At 41.4% G+C, this 24,560-nt stretch overlaps 1 protein-coding gene across 2 annotated transcripts in view; it reads right to left on the reverse strand.

The window, feature by feature from the left end:
* LOC139423096 (autism susceptibility gene 2 protein-like) overlaps positions 1 to 22,021 on the reverse strand; it is a 525,631-nt gene extending 503,610 nt beyond the window's left edge. The window contains exon 1 of one of the 2 annotated variants that reach the window (XM_071174743.1): positions 21,731 to 22,021. In XM_071174743.1, coding sequence (XP_071030844.1) covers positions 21,731 to 22,012 — 282 coding nt within the window. In that variant the 5' untranslated portion in view covers positions 22,013 to 22,021. The remainder of the gene's footprint in view (positions 1 to 21,730) is intronic. The other variant, XM_071174741.1, reaches the window with a different exon arrangement.
* Positions 22,022 to 24,560: the final 2,539 nt, after the last annotated feature.

Consider the following 24,560-nt stretch of genomic DNA (forward strand, 5'->3'; position numbering starts at 1 on the left):
TCATCACGCGCACAGTTAACTTTATCAGAGCCAAAGGTTTGAATCACCGCCAGTTCAAGGCATTTCTGACGGAGTTAGAAACGGAGCATGGTGATTTGCCTTATCACACAGAGGTGCGATGGCTAAGCCAGGGAAAGGTGCTTCAAAGATGTTTCGAGCTTCGTGAGGAGATTTGTCTGTTCTTGGACAGCAAAGGGAAAGACACAACACAACTCCGAGACGAAATGTTTCTGTGTGAAATGGCTTTTCTGTGTGACATTACGAGTCATCTGAATGCAATAAACTTGCAGCTGCAGGGTCGGGATCGTGTCATCTCTGATATGTACAGTACAGTGAAGGCATTTAAAACCAAACTGACTCTGTGGGAGACGCAGATGCGGAAAGAAAATTTGAGCCACTTTCCCAGCTGCCAGACCATGAAAGAGAAGCTCTCTACCAGTGCGTTCCCGAGCACACAGTTGGCTGATAAAATAGGTATGCTTGCCGCTGACTTTCGACGCCGATTTGCTGACTTTGAAGCACAAAAAAGCAGGTTGGAACTGCTCGGTAACCCATTTGCTGTTGACGTGGAAAGCTCACCACCAAACCTCCAAATGGAGTTGATTGACCTCCAATGCAATGATGCACTGAGGGCAAAATATGCGGCAGTGGGTGCTGCGGAGTTCGCCCGTTTCCTCCCCGGCACAATGCCCCAGCTGCGCATCCAGGCTGCTCAAACGTTGTCTATGTTTGGCAGCACATACCTGTGTGAACAACTGTTTTCTTTGATGAACCTGAACAAAACATCACACAGAAGTCGACTTACTGCTGAACACCTCCACTCAATTCTGAGGATTTCTTCAGCTCAGAGCCTTACCCCGAACATTGATGAACTTGTGGAAAAGATGGGACACCACCAAGTATCACCCTCAACCTCAAACAAGTGAACATTACTGTGCAATCACATATTTAGAGTTTTTACTCAGTTCAAGTTTAAAAGTTAAAATTTAATATTTGTTTTCACTGCATGTTACTTCTCCTTAAACAAAGTGTTGTTTTTGATTAATAGATTTTTGCACTTTATTTTTTTGTATTTCAATCCAATTATATTTTAAAAATATTTCAGTTGAGTGGATGATAGAAAATTGCTATTATTGTTTTTTCTTTGAAGTAAATTTAGCCCACTTTTGCTAAAATAGAAAATATAGTCTACTGATGGTGCCTTGAATACCGGTTTCTTTCATTTAATGTTCATGTTATGGGGATATTTATATAAAGGAAATTTGTCTTTTGTGTCTGTTGAAAATTAAAGATTACTGACAGAGCCATAAGAAAATATTGCTTTATTTATCTGATCATATTGTAATATATTTGTTAGGTTTTCAGTAGGTTCAATTAGGTTCACTAGACTATATGCGTCATTTAAAAATTTTTCAATGAACATTCGAACAGTCCGGCCCTCGTCTTGTAGCTGATTTTTTTATTTGGCCCTCCGTCCATTTGACTTTGACACCCCTGATGTAGACTGAACGCAAGTGACTCGTAGTTGAGGAACATCAAATGCGCTCCTTGAGTGAAAGGGGACGTGGCTAGGTCTGTGTGGAAAGTGGCACAGAGAGAAAGAGCGGAGAGAGATGACTCGAGTATGGAAGTAACCTATAAAAATTGACATTACACATGGTGTATCACATTTAACAAACCAAACATTCAAATACTGGTATAGAAGGTAAAGTAAAAACCCAAACCGGTCCCCTGCACCAATACCGGTATATAATAAAATACGGTATACCGCTCAGCCCTACATGAGAGCATCAGCTGTTCCGGATGACTCTCCACAGTCGATGTGAGTAAGACCTTTAAACAGGTCAACATTCACAAGGCCTCAAGGCCAGACGGATTACCAGGACATGTACTCAGAGAAAGCGCTGACCAACTGGCAAGTGTCTTCACTGACATTTTCAACCTCTTCCTGTCCGAGTCTGTAATACCAACATGTTTCAAGCAGACCACCATAGTCCCTGTGCCCGAGAACACTAAGGTAACCTGCCTAAATGACTACCGGTCCGTAGCACTCACGTCTGTAGCCACGAAGTGCTTTGAAAGGCTGGTCATAGCTCACATCAACACCATTATCCCAGAAACCCTAGACCCACTCCAATTTGCATACTGCCCCAACAAATCCACAGATGATGCAATCTCTATTGCACTCCACTCTGCCCTTTCACACCTGGACAAAAGGAACACCTATGTGAGAATGCTATTCATTGACTACAGCTCAGCGTTCAACACCATAGTGCCTTCAAAACTCATCACTAAGCTAAGGACCCTGGGACTTAACACCTCCCTCTGCAACTGGATCCTGGACATCCTGACAGGCTGCCCCCAGGTGGTAAGGGTAGGTAACAACACATCCGCCACGCTGATCCTCAACACGGGGGCCCCTCAGGGGTGCGTTCTCAGTCCCCTACTGTATTCCCTGTTTACTCATGACTGCACGGCCAGGCACGACTCCAATACCATCATTAAGTTTGGCGATGACAACAGTGGTAGGCCTGATCACGACAATGACGATACAGCCTATAGGGAGGAGACCTGACCATGTGGTGCAAGGACAAAAACCTCTCCCTCAACATGATCAAGACAAAGGAGATGATTGTGGACTACAGGAAACGGGGGTGTGCTCGGTCCTCCATTCTCATCAACGGAGCTGTAGTGGAGCAGGTTGAGAGCTTCAAGTTCCTTGGCATTCACATCACCAAACTAACATGGCCCAAGCATACCAAGACCGTCGTGATGAGGGCACGACAAAACCTATTCCCCCTCAGGAGACCTGAAAAGATTTGGCATGGGTCCTCATATCCTCAAAAGGTTCTACAGCCGCACCATCGAGAGCATCTTGATGGGTTGCATCCCTCCCTGGTATGGCAACTGCTCGGCCTGCGACCACAAGACACTACAGAGGGTAGTGCGTCACTGGGGCCAAGCTTCCTGCCATCCAGGAGCTCTAGACCAGGTGGTGTCAGAGGAAGGCCCTAACAATTGTCAATGACTCCAGACACCCTAGTCATGGACTGTTCTCTCTGCTACCTACATTGCAATGTAACAGTAAAGCTTCCGTCCCTTTCCTCGCTCCTACCTGGGCTCGAACCAGGGACTCTCTGCACACATAGACAACAGCCACCCTCGAAGCATTGTTACACATCTCTCCACAAAAGCCGCGGCCCTTGCAGAGCAAGGGAAACAACTACTTCAAGGTCTCAGAGCGAGTGACGTCACCGATTGAAACACTATTAGCGTGCACCCCGCTAACTAGCTAGCCATTTCACATTGGTTACACTTGCTCTATTTCCTCAACGCCACAGCTAGGAGAGCAAAAAATAAAATATAATCACCTTATAGTTGAAGACTCTTCTTTGAGTCATAAAAGTGCATTGAAATGACTGAGGAACGAACTATGCACACTTTGCAGAGGTTAGAAGAAAAAAAAACGTATTTTCAAGTTCGCATACATTTTCCAGGAATATTATTTTGGTGTTACCAAATGTATCCAGAGTATTTTCAGATTTCGTTATCATCAAAAGTAAATTGTGTAATATTTGGATTCAGTCGTGTCAGGTGAACTGTTGTGTCCTCACCTTTGGTCTAATAATTGCTACCCTGGTTATGCATATGCATTTCATATTTCTACTGTAAGAAACATTTAACCCTATCCATAGAGGCAAATTCCCACAAGTGTAAAGGGTTAATATATATCATACATCATTCTGTGACAGGTTACAAATGCAGCTAAATAAATATCTGCCGTAACTGCCAGGAGAAAAGAATGCAGCTTAGGAAGGTGGCAAATTAATTGAAGGCTTGAAAAAGTGGTATTTGTCACAAGAGGGAAATATCTGGAAGCATGCCATCGTCAAGTACAAGAAGATCCGGGCGTGTTGATAGCCTCTCTCAAGATATTTTCTCTTTGAAACTAGCAGCTGCATCCATCCACTCAAACACAATATACACTGTAAGCTCGCTTGATACTTGTGTGTCTTCATTCTTGGAATTGACGTTTCTGTAGAAACACAGCAGACCAACCAACCGTATGTCGATACATTCATTTTCACGTTCTTCTCCACAATGAAGTGCTAATCAATTTCCCCCATACCTGCTCTCTCTCAGACCCTCTATCAGACACCAGCTCTGAGACAACAGTTTCTAGGAAAATCCATTGTTTGAAATCTGGAAGCCAGACAGACACTATTAGTGTTTCAATCACTTGAAGGAAAAAATCTCTTCTTACTGTCACTGACTTATATAGCTATACTTAAATACACTATTCATCTTATAGGTTACATTTTAGATAAGTGGAGATACCTGCTTGTTGCCATGAGTATTTCAATCCATTCCTCTCAACAGGAGGTTGAGATCCATCTTTTATAAGCTTTCCGTAAATGTAAATAGCCATTAAAACCTCTTAAGGATCGGACCCTTTATCAATTTTCACCTATAATGACATACCCAAATCTAACTGCCTGTAGCTCAGGACCTGAATTAAGGATATGCATATGCTTGAAAGGAAACCATTTGAAAGGAAACAATTTGAAGTGTGTGTAAATGTGAAATTAATGTAGGAGAATATAACACATTAGATCTGGTAAAAGATAATACAAATCAAAAAACATGCGTTTTCTTTTTTTATCGTCTTTGAAAGCCAGAAGAAGCAAGGGTTAAAACTGTAGAACCCAGTTCCTCCTACATTAGAATATAAAATACAATTTTATCAAACAAAAAACTATGCTACATTTTATCTCTGGGACTCTCTTAGAGCAGTAAATTAGAGCTGTAAATTGAACAGTGCAGTTGGATTAACAATAATTTAAGCTTTCTGCCCATATAAAGACATGTCTATGTCCTGGAAAGTTAGCCGTTACTTACAACGTTATGCTAATCAGATTAGCGCACATTAGCTCAACCATCCCGGTATAGGGACACCGATCCCGTAGCAGTTAATAATATGTTAATCATAATATCGTATTTTCCATTTGAGACTTTCACAGTTTGTTGTTGACATTAAAACAGTTCTGTAAAATTGAATAACAAGTTGTATACAAGTACTGTATACAACATGTCAATAAACTATGCCCTTCACAACACACGCCAATCTGATGAAGAGAGCTCACTCACCAGTAGTGACAATAGTATCACAGCCTACTGACTTGAGTCCACTGCATGAACATGAGCATCCTGATCCCCACATTTACCACCTGTAAATGCTCAAGCAGTACCAAGTTACTGGAGTTATTCTGACCCTCAAGTCTTTCAGAAGAAATGTTTGGCAATTTGTGTGTGTAAAAAAAACAAAAGAGTTATAAAGTAGGAATCAGCTCACAGGGACTTGGCAGTATTTGTTGCAACAGCAGAGTGAGTGATGGCTTTGAAGATAATTGAACGTGTAAAGCCCCAACGGGAAAGCGATAGGTCTCTTGCTAAACTAAATGCTGATTCCATTGACATTGTTTTCTACTCAATCAAGCAAGATGTATAAAATAAATCCCATGCTAGACCTATAGACCACATGTTCTGATTTCAATGACAAATAACTGAAAAAGAGCATGAGCATATACACTGACCAAAAATATACACACAACATGTATAAAGTGTTGGTCCCATGTTTCATGAGCTGAAATAAAAGATCCTAGAAATTGTTAATATACACAAAAAGCTTATTTCGCTCAAATTGTGTACACAAATGTGTTTATATCCCTGTCAGTTCTCCTTTGCCAAGATAATCCATCCACCTGACAGGTGTGGCATATCAAGAAGCTGATTAAACAGCATGCTCATTACGTAGGTGCACCTTGTGCTGGGAACAATAAAAGGCCACTGTAAAATGTGCAATTTTGTCACACAACACAATGCCACAGATGTCTCAAGTTGAGGGAGCGTGCAATTGGCATGCTGACAGCAGGAATGTCCACCAAAGCTGTTGCCATATCATGTATTGTTAATTTCTCTAAGCCTTCTCCAATGTTGTTTTAGAGAATTTGGCAGTACGTCCAACTGGCCCTCACAACCGCAGATCACGTGTATGGCGTCGTGTGGGTGAGCGGTTTACTGATGTCAACGTTGTGAACAGAGTGCCCCATTGTGGCAGTGGGGTTATGGTATGGGCAAACATAAGCTATGGACAACAAACTAACACAATTTTAAATCGATGGCAATTTGAATTTACAGAGATACCGTGACGAAATTCTGAGGCCCATTGTCATGCCATTCATCCGCCACCATCACCTCATATTTCAGCATGATAATGCACAACCCCATGTCACAATAACTGGAAGGTGAAAATGTCTCAGTTCCTAGTGGCCTGCACACTCACCAGGCATGTCATCCATTAAGCATGTTTGAGATGCTGACATACACTACAATCCAGAGCATGTTCCAGTTCCCGCCAATATCCAGCAACTCCGCAGAGCCACTGAAGAGGAGCAGGACAACATTCCACAGGTCACACTCAACAGCCTGATCAACTCTATGCCAAGGAGATGTGTCACGCTGCATGAGGCAAATGCTGGTCGCACCAGATACTGACTGGTTATATGATCCACGCCCCCTACCTTTTTTTTAAAGGTATCTGTGTCCAACAGATGCATATCTGTATTCCCAGTCATGTGAAATCCATAGATTAGGGCCAAATTTATTTATTTCAATTGACTGATTTCCTTACATGAACTGTAACTCAGTAAAATAGTTGAAATTGTTGCTTATAAATTGTTGATTATCCAGCATTGGGATGTTGTTTATATTTTTTGTTCAGTATATATTATCCTTCAATTATTCAGTACTATAGGTTACACTGATTGCTTTTTACCCCTTACAATAATACTCTGTGCTAAATGGGAAAACTCAAATGAGGTGCTGGAGAAGGACATTAGCCCAAAGTCTTCATTGAGAGAAAGGGCTGTGAATTTCACCTCGCAATCGATTTCCTTTGATTGTACAGGGCCTATTGGTCTTGACCAAATGAAGCTTAGCGTGTGTGTTCGGATGAAAAGCCTACAACACAATGAACAAGTAATTTGGTTTTACAGTGTCAGTTGGCGGTGCAGTCATTGAGTAATATTGAATCGGGTGGGGAAAGAAGAGAAGGGAACGATTACACTGCAGTTTAGTGCAGTGGGATCAGGGTTTGAGAGATAGAGCTTAATCATTTTGTAATTTCTCAGAGTGTTCGTTGTTATACACAACTGCTAGCTCAAGCCTCCTCCCTTTTCCTCTATCAATAGGCACTAGGCAGCAGGCTTTATAGAACGCCTTACGCCTGCCTCAGATAGTTCACTTGTAAAGGACAGCTGCTGCAGCTGTATGTGCAGGTGGAACATCTTGATTTCAATGGTCTGGTTCAATGAATGAGAACAGAACACCTTTCTGAATGCATTTGAAACTAGAGAGCTGCCTTTGCATATTGATGCTGTGCAATTCCCTCTCAAATTGAAACCAAAAGGGGTTTGGCGTGGGGACAAAAACATTACTCTGTAGGGAATGTAGGCTATGAACTGTGGGGATACATAGTGACTGAGTGGTATTGAGAAGTAACTTCTCCAGTAAAGTATTAAGGTAGAATACAATCAGTAATGTCTCTCTTGTGTAGACAAATTATTTACCCTGCACTTATAAAAAGCCCACTGGAGAAAGAGTGCAACGCTATCGGGTCGTTCCATTGGATTTCAATCACTTTTTGACCGCACCCCTTTTGATTTGAACATAAAACACCATACATATTTGCCCATGGTAGAAGTGGAAAGAAGTGGAGGGAGCTCAACCAACGTGAGTCGAGGTGCACCCGAAAAATGTAATCATTGAAAAAGGAAAAGATTCGGATGAAGCCCCATCGAAAGCTGAAACTTTAATCTTTTAACCATGCTTCAATAAAACAATGCATTTTTAATGGTGAGGGAGCGTTGCGCCTTTTCCCATGGTAGAAGTGGTCAGAAAGTGGCTTTTTAGACCAAAATGCCAAAACATTCAGGAGATAGAGGTGCTCAAAGTTGACACATTTTGCATACCTCACCCTACCATGAGACATCCATGTCTTCATCATTGGAAAGATTAACGGTTGAGTTTGATATAATTTAAAAGCTTTCACAAAGGGTTGTCAGACTAAATGTTTTGTTTTTTTGCCTTTAACGTTAATAATCTTAAAACATGTAAACTCCCCCAAAAACATTTTTGCATATTAGACCCTAATTTACATAATTTGAGGTGTTTATGTTGTGCCACCATCAGTTGAGACACAGCATACTCTTGAATACAGGGTGGGTGTCATTTCAATCAGATAATTTACCTATCCCTTCAAACCACCACAATTTAGCTGGAACACCATTGAAATTTAGTTGAACTTTTTACTACAGAATACTACCACAAAAATGGCCGCCGGTACACACACCGTCGAACTACATATGGGAATGTGTATTCTATTATCTATATATCTCAATTACTTCAATAGGTTTCCTATGAAAGATTGACAGCATAATTTAAAACAATAGACATACCCATTCAAGTCAACATTCTCTGATATGTGGACTTCCATCCATCTTTGTGGTACCATTTGAAAGTTGATATTTCAATTTTATTTCCATTTTTGTACATTTATCAGCCATAACATGACACACACCCTGTATTTAAGAGTATGCAGTGTCTCAACCGATGGCGGGCACAACACTAACCCCTCAGATGATGTGAAATAGGCTCTAAGCTACAACACACACTACCGTTCAAAAGTTTGGGGTCACTTAGAAATGTCCTTGTTTTTGAAAGAAACACACATTTTTTGTCCATTAAAATAACATCAAATTGATCAGAAATACAGTGTAGACATTGTTAATGTTGTAAATGACTACTGTAGCTGGAAATGGCTGATTGTTTTATGGAATATCTAAATAGGCCCATTATCAGCAACCAGCCCTCCTGTTTTCCAATGGCACGTTGTGTTAGCTAATCAAAGTTTACCATTTTAAAAGGGTAATTGATAATTAGAAAACCCTTTTGCAAGCATGTTAGCACAGCTGAAAACTGTTGTCCTGATTAAAGAAGCAATAAAACTGTCCTTCTTTAGACTAGTTGAGTATCTGGAGCGTCTGCATTTGTGGGTTCGATTACAGGCTCAAAATGGACAGAAACCAAGAGCTTTCTTCTGAAACTTGTCAGTCTATTCTTGTTCTAAGAAATGAAGGCTATTCCATGCGAGAAATTGCCAAGAAACAGAAGATCTCATACAACGCTGTGTACTACTCCCTTCACAGGACAGCGCAAACTGTCTCTAACCAGACTAGAAAGAGGAGTGGGAGGCCCCGGTGCACAACTGAGCAAGAGGACAAGTATATTAGTGTGTCTAGTTTGAGAAACAGACACCTCACAAGTCCTCAACTGGCAGCTTCATTAAATAGTACCCACAAAACATCAGTCTCAACGTCAACAGTGAAGAGGCGACTCCGGGATGCTGGCCTTCTAGGCAGATTTGCAAAGACAAAGCCATATCTCAGACTGGCCAATAAAAATAAAAGATTAAGATGGGTAAAAGAACACAGACACTGGACAGAGGAACTCTGCCTAGAAGCCCAGCATTCCAGAGTTGCCTCTTCACAAGTACATTTTAAATGTGGCAAAAGAAAAACTCACGTTTAGGTCCACATACATTTAGGCTATCAATTTCGATTCAGTCAAAATACATTTCCTGTCAAAATGCAATAATTCAGGTCTTGCCTTTGGGGACACGCATGAGCATAGAAAGATATCCAAAATAATGGAAGAAGAGGTGCTTAGCAAATATAATGCACATAATGAACACGGTATACAGTATGTTCCCCAGTGCAATTATTCCTGCACCACAAACGTTTCAACTTCAGAATTCATCACGTGTATGAGACGCTGGGATCATAGGTCTATCAAAACAAAAACACGTTTTCTGATGGGCGAATAATTGTTGCAGGTCATCTTCTCCGCTCAGAGGCAACATTCTATTGTCTACTGAAAGTAAGAACTGCATATCATATTTAAGTCTTCTCCTGAAATGTAAATGGCACAACAAATAAGCAAATAAATGTATTTTTTTGTTGTTGTAAGGGTTTCAGAAAAGGGTCCTGTATTTATTGACCGACTTAAGGAAAATCATTTAACAGTTAGAGTACAGAGAAACAACTACAGGTGACACAGACTTACACTGAACAAAAATATAAAACGCAAGTTTCCAAGATTTTTTTTTTATTTTACCTTTATTTAACCAGGCAAGTCAGTTAAGAACAAATTCTTATTTTCAATGACGGCCTAGGAACAGTGGGTTAACTGCCTGTTCAGGGGCAGAACGACAGATTTGTACCTTGCCAGCTCGGGGGTTTGAACTTGCAACCTTCCGGTTACTAGTCCAACGCTCTAACCACTAGGCTACCCTGCCGTGCATTTTACTGAGTTACAGTTCATATAAGGAAATCAGTCAATTTAAATGAATTCATTAGGCCCTAATCTATGGATTTCACATGACTGGGAATACAGATATGCATCTATTGGTCACAAATACCTTTAAAAATGTAGGGGCATGGATCAGAAAACCAGTCAGTATCTGGTGTGACCACCATTTGTCTCATGCAGCGCAACATCTCTTCCGCAGAAAGTTGATCAGACTGATTGTGGCCTGTGGAATGTTGTCCCACTCTTCAATGGCTGTGTAAAGTTGCTGGATATTGGCGGGAACTGGAACACACTGTCGTACACATCAATCCAGAGCACCCCAAACATGCTCAATGGGTGATGTCTGGTGAGTATGCAGGCCATGGAAGAACAGGGACATTTTCAGCTTCCAGGAATTGTGTACAGATCCTTGCAAAATGGCGCCTGCATTATCATGCTAAAACGTGAGGTGATGGTGGCGGATGAATGGCACAACAATGGGCTTCAGGATCTTATCACGGTTTCTCCGTGCATTCAAATTGCCATCGATAAAATGGAATTGTGTTCTTTATCAATAGCTTATGCCATGCCCATACCATAACCCCACCACCACGGGGCTCTGTTCACAACGTTGACATCAGCAAACCGCTCGCCCACAATGCCATCTGCCCAGTAAAGTTGAAACCGGGATTCATCTATGAAGAGCACACTTCTCCAGCATGCCAGTTGCATCGAAGGTAAGCATTTGCCCACTGAAGAAGTTGGTTACAACGCCAAACTGTTGTCAGGTCAAGACTCTGGTGAGGGTGACAAGCACGTAGATGAGCTTCCCGGAGACGGTTTCTGACAGATTGTGCAGAAATTCTTCAGTTGTGCAAACCCATAGTTTCATCAGCTCTCCAGGTGGTTGGTTCCAGACAATCCCGCAGGTGATGAAGCCGGATGTGGAGGTACTGGGCTGGCGTAGTTACACGTGGTCTGCGGTTGTTATTTTAAATGACATTGGAGGGGGATTATGGTAAAGAAATTAACATTCAAATTCTTTGGCAACAGCTCTGGTGGACATTCCTGCAGTAAGCATGCCAATTGCACGCTCCCTCATAACTTGAGATATCTGTGGCATTGTGTTGTGGGACATTTTAGAGTGGCCTTTTATTATCCCCAGCACAAGATGCAACTGTGTAATGATCATGCCATTTAATCAGCTTCTTGATATTCCACACCTGTCAGAAGGATTGATTCTCTTGGCAAAGGAGACATTCTCACTAACTGGGATGTAAACAAATTTGTGCATACAATTTGAGAGAAATAAACTTTTTGCACGTATTTCTGGGATTTTTTATTTAAGCTCATGGGACCAACATACATGTTGCATTTATACTTTCGTTCAGTATAGCTTTAGATTCAGCTGCCGGTCTTAGTGAGTTTGAGGTCATGGAGGATAGCCTCACCAATGAGGACAAAAGGAAGCAATTGGTATGCACATTGTCTTCATGTTTGTTGCGGGAATGAGATGAAAGACTCACAACTTTTGAAAAAGAGAAAGATAAAAAATAGACTGGCTCTTTACACAGTATTTTTTAAAGAATGCCAAGCTGTCCTCAATTGGGGGAACCTCTGTCCGGGACAACGTCTTTAGGATTTTGGAGATCGGTCATTTAGAGAGGGGTTAAACATTTTCTAGTGTCTAATTTTTATATCCTCTTTCTTAAAATTTTGCAGATTAATGACCAATTAATTATTTTCCTACTTTAATATGAAGGGACGGAGGAGCAAACATGCCTTTGCTATCCCTCGTGTGGTGTGTGCTCCATTGTAATTGGATAGTAAGTGAGCAGCAGACATTTGACATACACAATGAGAATTTTCTTGTAGATTCTGACTGTTAAGGATATTTTACTGTGCGTTACTGTTCCGTTTTGTCCTGCATGCCCACAATATTCCAATCGTAAATGTATTTTATTATATTTTTGTGCTTACAGTAAGTGTCATGAAAAGCCACAAAACTCAGGAGGTTGATGTGTTCGGGCCTTGAGGAAAGTCCTCAAATATGCCCCTGACAGCCGTGGTGGAGGACGACGCAAAGTATGTATATGAGCAAGTTGCTCTTATTTCAAGACATCTCTAGAACTGCCACAAAACTCTTCAACTAGTACCATGGAAATACTTTTAGCCAGCTTAGCCCACAAAATGTATTTCAGGAATTTCCTCATTTTCTAGTTTTTATTTCAATCTCAAATTGATAAAATCGTATGCGCTGATTCTCTTCACTGCAGATCTGACCCATCACAGAACTCTTCAAGATGGCCCTTCTGGAGGATGATGCTGACAGTTCTACACAGATGCGGAGAAAGTGTGAGGCAGAACTGAGAAGGTGTAAAGGAGAGGTGTCAGTTGTCAGCATACTACCCTGTGGCGCTTAAGGACACAAGAAAATGGTATCCTCTCCGACGATTCACAAAGTCTGTGAAAATACCTTCCTTCAGTCGCTTTGTCTTATCTCTGTTCTTTTCTAATCACTCTTCAAATGGTCTGATAGCTCATGCTTTGGTCTATCAAAATGTATACGTCAAATGTTGTTAATATTGAGACAAATAATTTTAAAAAGTAGAGATTGTCCCGCTTTTCCAAGAATACTCTGTGTCCTAGTCTTTCTATGCATGTAATGTCTGTTTTGTGAATTATGAAACAAATGTATGAGGATGTGCAAAAAATTGTTATGTAGATTTGTTTTGCAATTGCTTGATCTATTTTAAAAGGTAAGAAATAATATGTTGCAGATTAACTGAATTTGGTGACTATGGAAACAGAAACAATGTTTTCAATATCCAACTTCATCCTCTGCAATACTTTATACAGTACACTCTTAGAAAAAAAGGTGCTATAACCTAAAAGGGTTATTCGGCTGTCTCCATAGGAGAACCCTGTTTGGTTTGAGGTAGAACCCTTTTGGGTTTTATGTAGGACCCTTTCCACAGGGTTCTACATGGAAACCAAAATGGTTCTACGTGGAACCAAAACGGCTTTTCCTTGGAACCAAAAATTGTTATTCTATGGAGACAGCCGAAGAAACCTTTTGGAACCCTTTTTTCTAAAAGTGCAAGTAATAGGCTGTAGTCAGGTGGTCAATAACAGGTTATGATGAGGTCTTAACTATGACTAGTAGGCTACATAATGTAGCACATAATATAGTGGTCAGAATTATGACCAGCAGGTCAGATAGAGGTCACAATTATTATGGTGGTCAGAAAAAGACGGCATATTCTGGTCAGTAAAATAAGTCAAATAAAAAAGTTATTTTCCAACCAGAATAAGACGTCATAAAAATACATCATACTGACATACATACTGTCTTTTAAACCCGGTTTTGCCCACTTGGTTCTTACAGCCTACTTCGTACAAGTATCTAACCTGTTAGGAAAGCTAATGTTATTGTAATGTATGTATAGGTTTTGATTTACATGACAAAGCACAAAGATTGTGTTGGAAACACATACTGCAGAGGAGTAGTAGGAAAGGAATCCATGAATTAAGGCTCACAAGTCACAACACAAGTATAGGCCTACAGTAATGATATAATGTAATATATATTTGGTGACATACAGTTGAAGTCGGAAGTTTACATACACCTTAGCCAAATACATTTAAACTCAGTTTCACAATTCCTGACATTTAATCATAGTAAAAATGCCCTGTCTTAGGTCAGTTAGGATCACTACTTTATTTTAAGAATGTGAAATGTCAGAATAATAGTAGAGACAATGATTTGTCAGCTTATATTTCTTTCATCACATTCCCAGTGGGTCAGAAGTTTACATTCACTCAATTAGTATTTGGTAGCTTTGCCTTTAAATTGTTTAACTTGGGTCAAACATTTCTGGTAGTCTTCCACAAGCTTCCCACAATAAGTTGGGTGAATTTTGGCCCATTCCTCCTGACAGAGCTGGTGTAACTGAGTCAGCATTGTAGGTCTCGTTGCCCGCACACGCTTTTTCAGTTCTGCCCACAAATTTTCTATAGGATTGAGGTCAGGGCTTTGTGATGGTCATTCCAATACCTTGACTTGTTGTCCTTAAGCCATTTTGCCACAACTTTGGAAGTATGCTTGGGGTCATTGTCAATTTGGAAAACCCATTTGCATCCAAGCTTTAACTTCCTGACTGATGTCTTGAGATGTTGCTTCAATATATATCAAGTTGGGATGGTGTTCTACGGCTTGCATGCCTCCCCCTTTTCCTCCAAACATAACGATGGTCATTATGGCCAAACAGTTCAATTTTTGTTTCATCAGACCAGAGGACATTTCTTCTAAAAGTATGATCTTTGTCCATTTGTGAAGTTGCAAACCGTAGTCTGGCTTTTTTATGGCAGTTTTGGAGCAGTGGCTTCTTCCTTGCTGAGCGGCCTTTCTGGTTATGTCGATATAGGACTTGTTTTACTGTGGATATAGATTATTTGGTACCTGTTTCCTCATGCATCTTCACAAGGTCCTTTGCTGTTGTTCTGGGATTGATTTGCACTTTTCGCACCAAAGAACGTTCACCTCTAGGAGACAGAATGCGTCTCCTTCCTGAGCGGTATGACAGCTGCGTGGTCCCGTGGTGTTTATACTTGCGTACTATTGTTTGTACAGATGAACGTGGTACCTTCAGGACATTTCTTCCAAGGATGAACCAGACTTGTGGAGGTCTACAATTTTTGGGGGGAGGTCTTGGCTGATTTATTTTGATTTTCCCATGAAAAGAAGCACTGAGTTTGAAGGTAGGCTTTGAAACACATCCACAGGTACACCTCCAATTGACTCAAATTATTTTCCAAGCTGTTTAAAGGCACAGTCAACTTAGTGTATGTAAACTTCTGATCAACTGGAATTGTGATACAGTGAATTATAAGTGAAATATCTGTCTGTAAACAATTGTTGGAAAAATTACTTGTGTCATACACCAAGTAAATGTCCTAACCGACTTGCTAAAACTATAGTTTGTTAACAAGAAATTTGTGGAATGATTGAAAAATGAGTTTTAATGACTCCAACCTAAGTTTATGTAAACTTCTGACTTCAACTGTAGTTAACATTGTAATAAGATGGCGGTGAAGAGGATTGCTAAAGTTTGACACGCCCCTGACCAATTGAGCTATTTTGTTATTTTTTTTGCGTTGTTTGTAACTTATTATTTTACTTATTTTGTACATAATGTTGTTGTTACCGTCTCTTATGAACGAATATAACTTCTGGGCATCAGAACAGTGATTACTCACCACGAACTGGAAAAAACTTTTTCCTTTTGCAAGTCCGACGAGAAAGACATACTGCTCTCCCGGGAACAGGCCCAAATCCCCATCATTTGCGCGAAGAAAAGACGGAGGAAAAGAGGAAGCAGATCGGGCTGCCAACTAAGAATCCGTGGAAGAGCGAGTAAACTCCCACTGCCTTCCGTTCTTCTTGCTAACATGCAATAATTGGATGACCTACGATTACCCTACCAACGGGACATTAAGAACTGTAATATCTTATGTTTCACCGAGTCATGGCTGAACAAGGACACAGAAAATATAGAGCTGGCAGGATTTTCCATGCACCGGCAGAACAGAGATGCTACGTCTGGTAAGACGAGGGGTGGGGGTGTGTGTCTTTTTGTCAGTAACAGCTGGTGCGCGATGTCTAATATTAAAGAAGTCTCGAGGTATTGCTTGAATTAGGTAAGTACCTTATGATAAGCTGTAGACCACACTAGCTACCAAGAGAGTTGTCATCTATATTATTCGTAGCCGCCTATTTACCACCACAGACCGATGCTGGCACTAACACCACACTCAACACTCTATAAGGCCATAAGCAAACAAGAAAATGCTCATCCAGAAGTGGCAATCCTAGTGGCCGGGGACTTTAATGTAGGCAAACTCAAATCTGTTTTACCAAATTTTTGCCAGCATGTCACATGTTCAACCAAAGAAAAAAAAAACTCTAGACCACTTTTACGTCACACACAAAGATTCATAGAAAGCTCTCCCCCGCCCTCAATTTGGAATATCTGACCATAATTCTATCCTCCTGATTCCTGCTTTCAAGCAAAACCTAAAGCAGGAGGTACCAGTGACTCGCTCAATACGGAAGGTCAGATGACGCAGATGCTACACTACAGGAATGTTTTGCTAGCACAGACTGGAATATGTTACGGGACTCATCCAATGGCATTAAGAAGTATACCACCTCAGTCATCGGCTTCATCAATAACTGCATCAACGACATCATCCCCAGTGACCATACGTACATATCCCATCCAGAAGCCATGGATTACAGGCAACAGCCGCATCGAGCTAAAGGCTAGAGCTGCCGCTTTCAAGGAGTGGGACACAAATCGTAAACGCTTATAATAAATCCCACAATGCGCCCAGACGAACTATCAAACAAGCAAAGCGTCAATACAGGATTAAGATTGAATCCTACTACACCGGCTCTGACACTTGTCGGATGTGACAGGCCTTGAAAACTATTACGGACTACAAAGGGAAACCCAGACGTGAGCTGCCCAGTGACACGAGCCTACCAGATGAGCTAAATGGCTTTTATGCTCGCTTCGAGGCAAGCAACACTGAAGCATGCACGAGAGCACCAGCTGTTCTGGATGACTGTGTGTTAATGCTCTTGGTAGCCAACGTAAGACCTTTAACCTTTTTGGGATAGGGGGCAGCATTTTCACTTTTGGATGAATAGTGAACTGCCTCCTACTCTGTCCCAGATGCTAATATAGATGATAATATATGCATCTAATATAGGTGAAAACCTGAGAAAAATCCAACCAGGAAGTGGGGCATCTGAGGTTTGCAGTTTTTCAAAGCTTGGCCTACCGAGTACACATTGAGATATGGATGAGGTTGCGCTTCCTAGGGCTTCCACTAGATGTCAAATGTCTTTTGAAACTTGAATGAGGATTCTACTATAAAGGAGGGGCTCATCAGACCTCTTTGAGTCAGTGGTCTGGCAGAGAGCCTTGGTCTCATGACGCACGCTCCCGACAGTGTTACCTCGCGTTCCAGTGCTTTTTCTGAAGACAAAGGAATTCTCCGGTTGGAACATTATTGATGTTTTATGTTAAAAACATCCTAAGGATTGATTCCATACATTGTTTGACATGTTTATAAAGGACTGTAACTTTTCGAGTTTTTGTCTGGATGAAATGCTCACGCCTCATGAAGATGGATTACTGGGCTGAACACGCTGACAACAAGTGGCTATTTGGACATACATGATGGAACTTTATGGAACAAATCAGTCATTTATTGTCGAACTGGGATTCCTGGGAGTGCCTTCTGATGAAGATCATCAAAGGTAAGTGAATATTTATGGTGTTGTTTCTAACTTTGTTGATTCCAAAATGGCGGATATTCCTCTGGGTGTTTTGGGTGCCGTTCTCAGATTATGCTTTTTCCGTAAAGTTGTTTTGAAATCTGACACAACGGTTGCATTAAGGATAAGTCGATCTTTAATTATGTGAATAACACTTGTATCTTTTATCAATGTTTATTATGAGTATTTCTGCAAAATCACCGAATGTTTTGGAATCAAAACATTACTGCACGTAAGGAGCCAATGTAAACTGAGATTTTTGGATATAAATATGCACATTATCGAACAAAACATACATGTATTGTGTAACATGATGTCCTATGAGTGTCATCTAATGAAGATCATCAAAGGTTAGTGATTAATTTGATCTATATTTCTGCTTTTGTGACACCTATCTTTGGCAGGGAAAATGGCTGTGTGTTTTTTCGACTTGGCGGTGATCTAACATAATCATATGTTGTGCTTTAGCTGTAAAGCATTTTTGAAATCGGACACGATGGGTAGATTAACAAGATGTTTATCTTTCATTTGCTGTATTGGACTTGTTAATGTGTGAAAGTCACATATTTCTAAGAAATATTTTTGAATTTCGCGCGCTGCCTTTTCAGCGGAATGTTGTCGAGGTTTTCCGCTAGCGGAACCCCTGCGCTAGAAAGGTTAAACAGGTCAACGTTCACAAAGCCATGGGGCCAGATGGATTACCAGGACGGTCTTCACTGACATTTTCAACCTCTCCCTAACTGAGTCTGTAATACCTATATGTTTCAAGCAGACGACCCTAGTCCCTGTGCCCAAGGAAGCGAAGGTAACATGCCTAAATGAATACCGCCCGGTAGCCATGAAATGATTTGAAAGGCTGGTCATGGCTCACATAAACAGCATCCTCGCGGATACACTCTGATTTGCATACCGCCCCAACAGATCCACAGATGATGCAATCTCAATCGCACTCCACACTGCCCTTTCCCACCTGGACAAAAGGAACACCTATGTGAGAATGCTGTTCATTGACTACAGCTCAGCGTTCAATCCTATAGTGCCCACAGAGCTCATCACTAAGTTAAAAACCCTGGGACTAAATACCTCCCTCTGCAACTGGATCCTGGACTTTCTGACGAGCCACTCCCAGGTGGTAAAGGGTAGGCAACAACACGTCTGCCACGCTGATCCTCAACACTGGGGCCCCTCAGGGGTGTGTACTTAGTCCCCTCCTCCACACTGACTCCTCCTCAGACCTCTGCTGTACTCCCTGTTCACCAACGAATGCGTGGCTTTGCACGACTCCAACACCATTATTAAGTTTGCTGATGACACAACATTGGTAGGCCTGATCACCGACAACAATGAGACAGCCTTTTGAGTGGAAGTCAGGGAACTGGCAGTGTGGTGCCAGGACAACAACCTTTCACTCAATTTGAGCAAGACAAAGGAGCTGATCGTGGACTACAGGAAAAGGCGGGCTGAACAGGCTCCCATTAACATCAACAGGGCTGTAGTGGAGTGTCTCGAGATTTTCAAGTTCCTTGATGTCCACATCACCAACAAACTATCAAGGTCCAAACACACCAAGACAGTCGTGAAGAGGGCATGACAAAACCTTTTCCCCCTCAGAAGACTGAAAAGACTTGGCATCAGTCCCCATATCCTCAAAAGGTTATACAACTGCACCTTCGAGAGCATGGTTGGATCACCGCCTGGTATTGCAACTCTCTGCATCTGACCACAAGCCACTACAGAGGGTAGTGCGTGCGGCCCAGTACATCACTGAGGCCAAGCTTCCTGCAATCCAGGACCTATATAATAGGCGGTGTCGGAGGAAAGCCCATAAAATTGTCAGAGACTCCAGTCACCCAAGTCATAGACTGTTTTCTCTGCTACCGCACGGCAAGCGGTGCCGGAGCGCCAAGTCTCGGACCAAAAGGCTCCTTAACAGCTTATACCCCCAAGCCATAAGACTGTTGACAATTAATCAAATGGCCACCGGACTATTACATTGACCCCCCCCCCCCATTTGTTTTGTACACTGCTGCTACTCACTATTTATTGTATATGCAGTCACTTCACCCCTACCTACATGTACAAATGACAAAATAACATGTACCCCCGCACACTGACTCTGTACCGGTTCCCCATGTATATAGCCTCGTTATTGTTATGTTATTGTGCTACTTTTTATTATTTTTTACTTTAGTTCATTTGAACTGCACTGTTGGTTAAGGGCTTTTAAGTAAGCATTTCCCAGTAAGGTCTACACTTGTTGTATTCGGCGTATGTGACAAATAAAGTTTGACTTGGAATACGTGATGCAAGTTCAAACAAGTGGAATGAAATGAATGATTAATATATTCCTAATTAGGCTATACATACTGTTGTACATGTGAGGAGCTTATTCCACAGACAATAAGGCAAATAAATAATCATGAGATCCACTACTGGCCTGTTCTGGATTCTGAAAACTTCTAGAACCTTTGGAAGCCATTCCTCGTACTGTAAGCCTTTGTCTGGCACGTTCTTATAAAAACAAATCCACAATACTGCTCAACAACACAAGCTCTGTGACAGAGATATAGATCTTTGGCTGAATTGTCTCGTTTTGGCTGAATCGTCACATCTGTTGGAATCCAGCTCACAACAGAAATATGCAGGCTAGAGCTCAGCCAAGTGCAAGGCCAGTCCAGCAATACAGATAGAGCGATTGGGGCTGGAGACAATAACAACCCTCTCTTCACATAGTGTCAAGAGATTAAGGGTGATTTCACACTTGGTCCCTTTCAGCCAATTTTTGTGAACTCAGTGCAGTTCACTTAATTTGTTGTTGAGTGTGAACACTCCAAAGGAACTCAGACTCCTTAAAAGAGCCCCCTTAAGGGAACCGAACTGATCTGAGTTCGGTTCACTTGAATTCCGTGGTCTGGTTCCCTTTTTAAGGGCAATGTGAACACAAAGCTCTCCAGGTTCGCTTGTCATTATTCCCGCACCACACACTAGACTACTGCAACACCATTTCCCCTGCCATAACACCTTCACATTGCCAGTGGTGTAAAGTACTTAAGTAAAAATACTGTAAAGTACTGCTTAAGTCGTTTTTTGGGGTATTGGTACTTTATTTTACTATTTATATTTTTGACTACTTTTACTTCACTACATTCCTTAAGAAAATATTGTACTTTTCCTTGACACCCAAAAGTACTCGTTACATTTTGAATGCTTAGCAGGACAGAAAAATAGTCAAATTCACACACTTATGGCTTCCCGGGTGGCGCAGTGGTTAAGGGCGCTGTACTGCGGCGCCAGCTGTGCCACCGGAGACTCTGGGTTCGCGCCCAGGCTCTGTCGTAACCGGCCGCAACCGGGAGGTCCGTGGGGCGACACACAATTGGCATAGCGGCGTCGGGGTTAGGGAGGGTTTGGCGAGAATCACAATATAGGGTACAAATTCCATTCTAGATCGTAAAAGGGAATACCATTTTTTATGATAATCTGCATTTACTCTACTGGTATTTAATCTGTTACCAATTATATTTACATGTTAATATTATCTTATGAATACAATAATTATGTGTAATCTTTTAACTAAATGCAATCTATTAGCTTCCAAAACGTAAGTAGGTATATCTAGCTGTCCGATAACGTGTTCTGATGGAATGGCTTTGTCCTGCTTTACCCAGAGTGCATTGAGTGAATGTTGTAGAAATATCTTGGTTCTTTTCTAAACATAGTAATGTGAATGCAAAGAGAATTCAGACCTCAAAAAAGGTGAAGTGGCAACAGCGTGAATGCAAAGAGAACTTAGTTTTTTGCTTTTTTAAAGAGGACTGAGATCGGTTATTTTAAAGTGGACTGCGTGTTAAAACACCCTTACAGCCATATCTAGAGGAGATGGCAAAACACAGAGAGGAAAAGCTAAAATTCCCCCCCCTCTCCCCCCGCAGGTCAGAATAGAAGAAGTAGTAACATCAGCCTGGAGTTACTCACATCCAGCTCCTCCAGCGTCATGAAACCAGAGATAGAAAAGCCATCTATGATGTCCTCCTCAGCAGACGTAGACTCCTTTCTCTTTCTCCTGGGGGGCTTCGGACGGGAAGAAAAGGGGTTCCTTACTCTTTCCTCCCTCTCCGAATCTGAGGAGAAGCGGAGCCCCACACAGCCCCCCCTCACATGGTTATTGTTCCTTGTCCCATTTGATCTTCGTCCCCGATCCCTCTCGGACTTAGACTTCCTCTTTTTGCGGAGCCCACTGGACCGAGGGCCATCCATTTCCTCAGAGGAAAAGCCCACCTAGAGACTCCTCTAGCAGAGAAGATAATCAACCCTGTCAAGGGCACTCACTGACACAGTTGAACTCCCAGCAGAAAGAAATACCAACAGATATTTCCTAACAATATCCAACAAGTAGTACGTATAGTTACTCAGTGCATGAAATCCAATGACGAATAAGCGATCAGATAATATCCAAAGGGCATAGGCTGGAGTAGAAAATGCATTGAGTCATTGAAAGCCCAGCAGCAGGTTCCAAAGCAAAGATCCCAAACGGTCGTCCATGAAATCCACTAATAGACAAAGGGTAAAATTGTCGTTTAGACGTGGAAACCAGACTGTCAACTCAAAAAGAGAAAAAAAATAAGAAAACTCTTTAACTGGAAAAGAATGTCTGATCACTGGACATGTCTTGCCATGGCGAACCAATTGTAAAAAGCCACATCCTGATCCTCCTCAAGGAATCCTCCCTCTTCACATGCTGCAGTCAGCGAGCTCTCTCTCCTGAAAGTCAAAGAGATAGAGAGCATACATTTGCAACATGTTCAGTCAGCAGCAGTCCTTAATGTTGAATGCATTAAGTCAATGAGCCATCCTCTCAAGGTAGGGAGATTATAATACAGTACAGGGGGTTGTTAACAGTCTACATAATGCAACATAAATGAATGTTTCATTACGATATAGCTTCAGACTTCTCACTATACTGTCATTTTTTATTTTACAATGCATAATCATTAGGCTGAAATCATTATGTGGCTGAGATCATTATGCGTTTCAAAGTGCTCCTTCTCTAATACTGTCTCTATAGTTCTCCCCCGCGGTTTTACTCTATCCTGTACTTTTAATGAAATAAGCATTCTTACATGTATAAATGTAGGGGAATTTTCTCTATTTGGTTAAGCCTATTCCTATATATGTGGACCTTTTAAAAATAGGCCTGCTGTGGTTATCATCTCGGGTTCTGTTCACTGCATATAGAACACCAGCTTGCCTGATCATCACACGATTATGTCTCAATTTCTAAACTCACTGTGCTTTCACCAGAAATGAGACAATGTATATAAGCGTCATAGTCACCTGCCTTTTTTAACACTTCCAATCCCACCTATAATTTACACTCTCTCCATATAGGTGCATAAAACCCTGATTCAGTGTACATTTCTGTGAAAATACCTTTTCCATTAAGTATACCATGTATTTTTTTTCACCGTCGTGTGTATTCGTCATTATGCATATTTCAATCTATTTATTGAATGGCCTATCCATTATGCAATATTTCTACAAGGTAATTGATTCTTAGAATATACTAGTTTCGTCACAATTTTACATTCCAAATTAATTTCTTCCAAATAGATAACCTCATGTAAACCATATAAACACATTGGTCATAACATCCAACACTAGATATTGAATGATGTCTGTCCTTGGGGGTTTGAGATGAGGATTCTGCCAAACAATGCTCTCTCCTAGATCTAGTATGATGACAAAGACCTTAACTGACAATTGATCTTAAAGCACTTACATTTGGACCACCCTAAGTCAAAAGTTAATGTGTTCAGTCATAATAGGCTACTCTATGTGATTAACCTATTGACATTCTAGTCATGCTACATGCTATGCGTTTCAGACAGCATACAGATGACAACACATTCAACAGTGTGTCATCTCAATCATTCCTTAACACAAACATTCATTCTCAGTCTTCTAATCTGCTCTGTATGGCAAAGATACAGATAACATGTACTCTATGAATACTATCAACAATACCAAAACCCATTTAGATAATAAGTGTACATGACATCACCAAAACGGTAGTCTATCCATCATTGAATACACCAAACATCACAGGCATGCTCTAGTCTAGCCTCATCCAAGCCACTCCAAATTTCATCACCCCCCCCCCCCCCCCCCCCCCCCCCCCCAATGCTGCTGGATGAACCGTTCCTCAGACAGACAGTAGGAACACACCTTGCCTAGCTCCATCATAACCAGACACACCACAGTAATCATATGTCATAGACAACCACCATCTTCAACTTTGAATTATATAATTGTCCAAGGATTGCAATGGAAAGTAGCATGAGTAAAACCTGTAATATACCAATAGCCAGCTAGACTGCAAGTGGCATCAGCACATTACAATGGCTCGCAAATGTGGCTTATTTGGACCGATGGTGCGTAATAAGGGCGCATCTAAACCATCAAAAATCACAGCCTTGTTTTTCCCTTGTTTTAGCCCTAGAAGCTAAATTCAGCCTTTCTTATAACGGTCCTAAGCCATTTCCCAGTCCCTATCCCTTTAACCTGATGCCCCGTGCCAACACTCCCCTAATGACATGCAAACAACATAGCTCTAGTAAATCGTTTAAAAGCTGTTTTGGCTCTTTCGCCTTCCCTTTTCTCGTCCCGTGCTGTTATCACATTATCTTGCTGTCTTCCTTCAGTCCTTTTTTGTCTGTCTCTCTGTCAGTATATCTCACGCTCCGTGGCCAGTCCAGCCTACAACAGAGACTGGCACTGCTTCCCTCCTGCTCCAGCTCTCCGCTTA

This window comes from Oncorhynchus clarkii, chromosome 12 (genome assembly GCF_045791955.1).
Source record: "Oncorhynchus clarkii lewisi isolate Uvic-CL-2024 chromosome 12, UVic_Ocla_1.0, whole genome shotgun sequence".
In the NCBI taxonomy this organism is placed as follows: domain Eukaryota; kingdom Metazoa; phylum Chordata; class Actinopteri; order Salmoniformes; family Salmonidae; genus Oncorhynchus; species Oncorhynchus clarkii.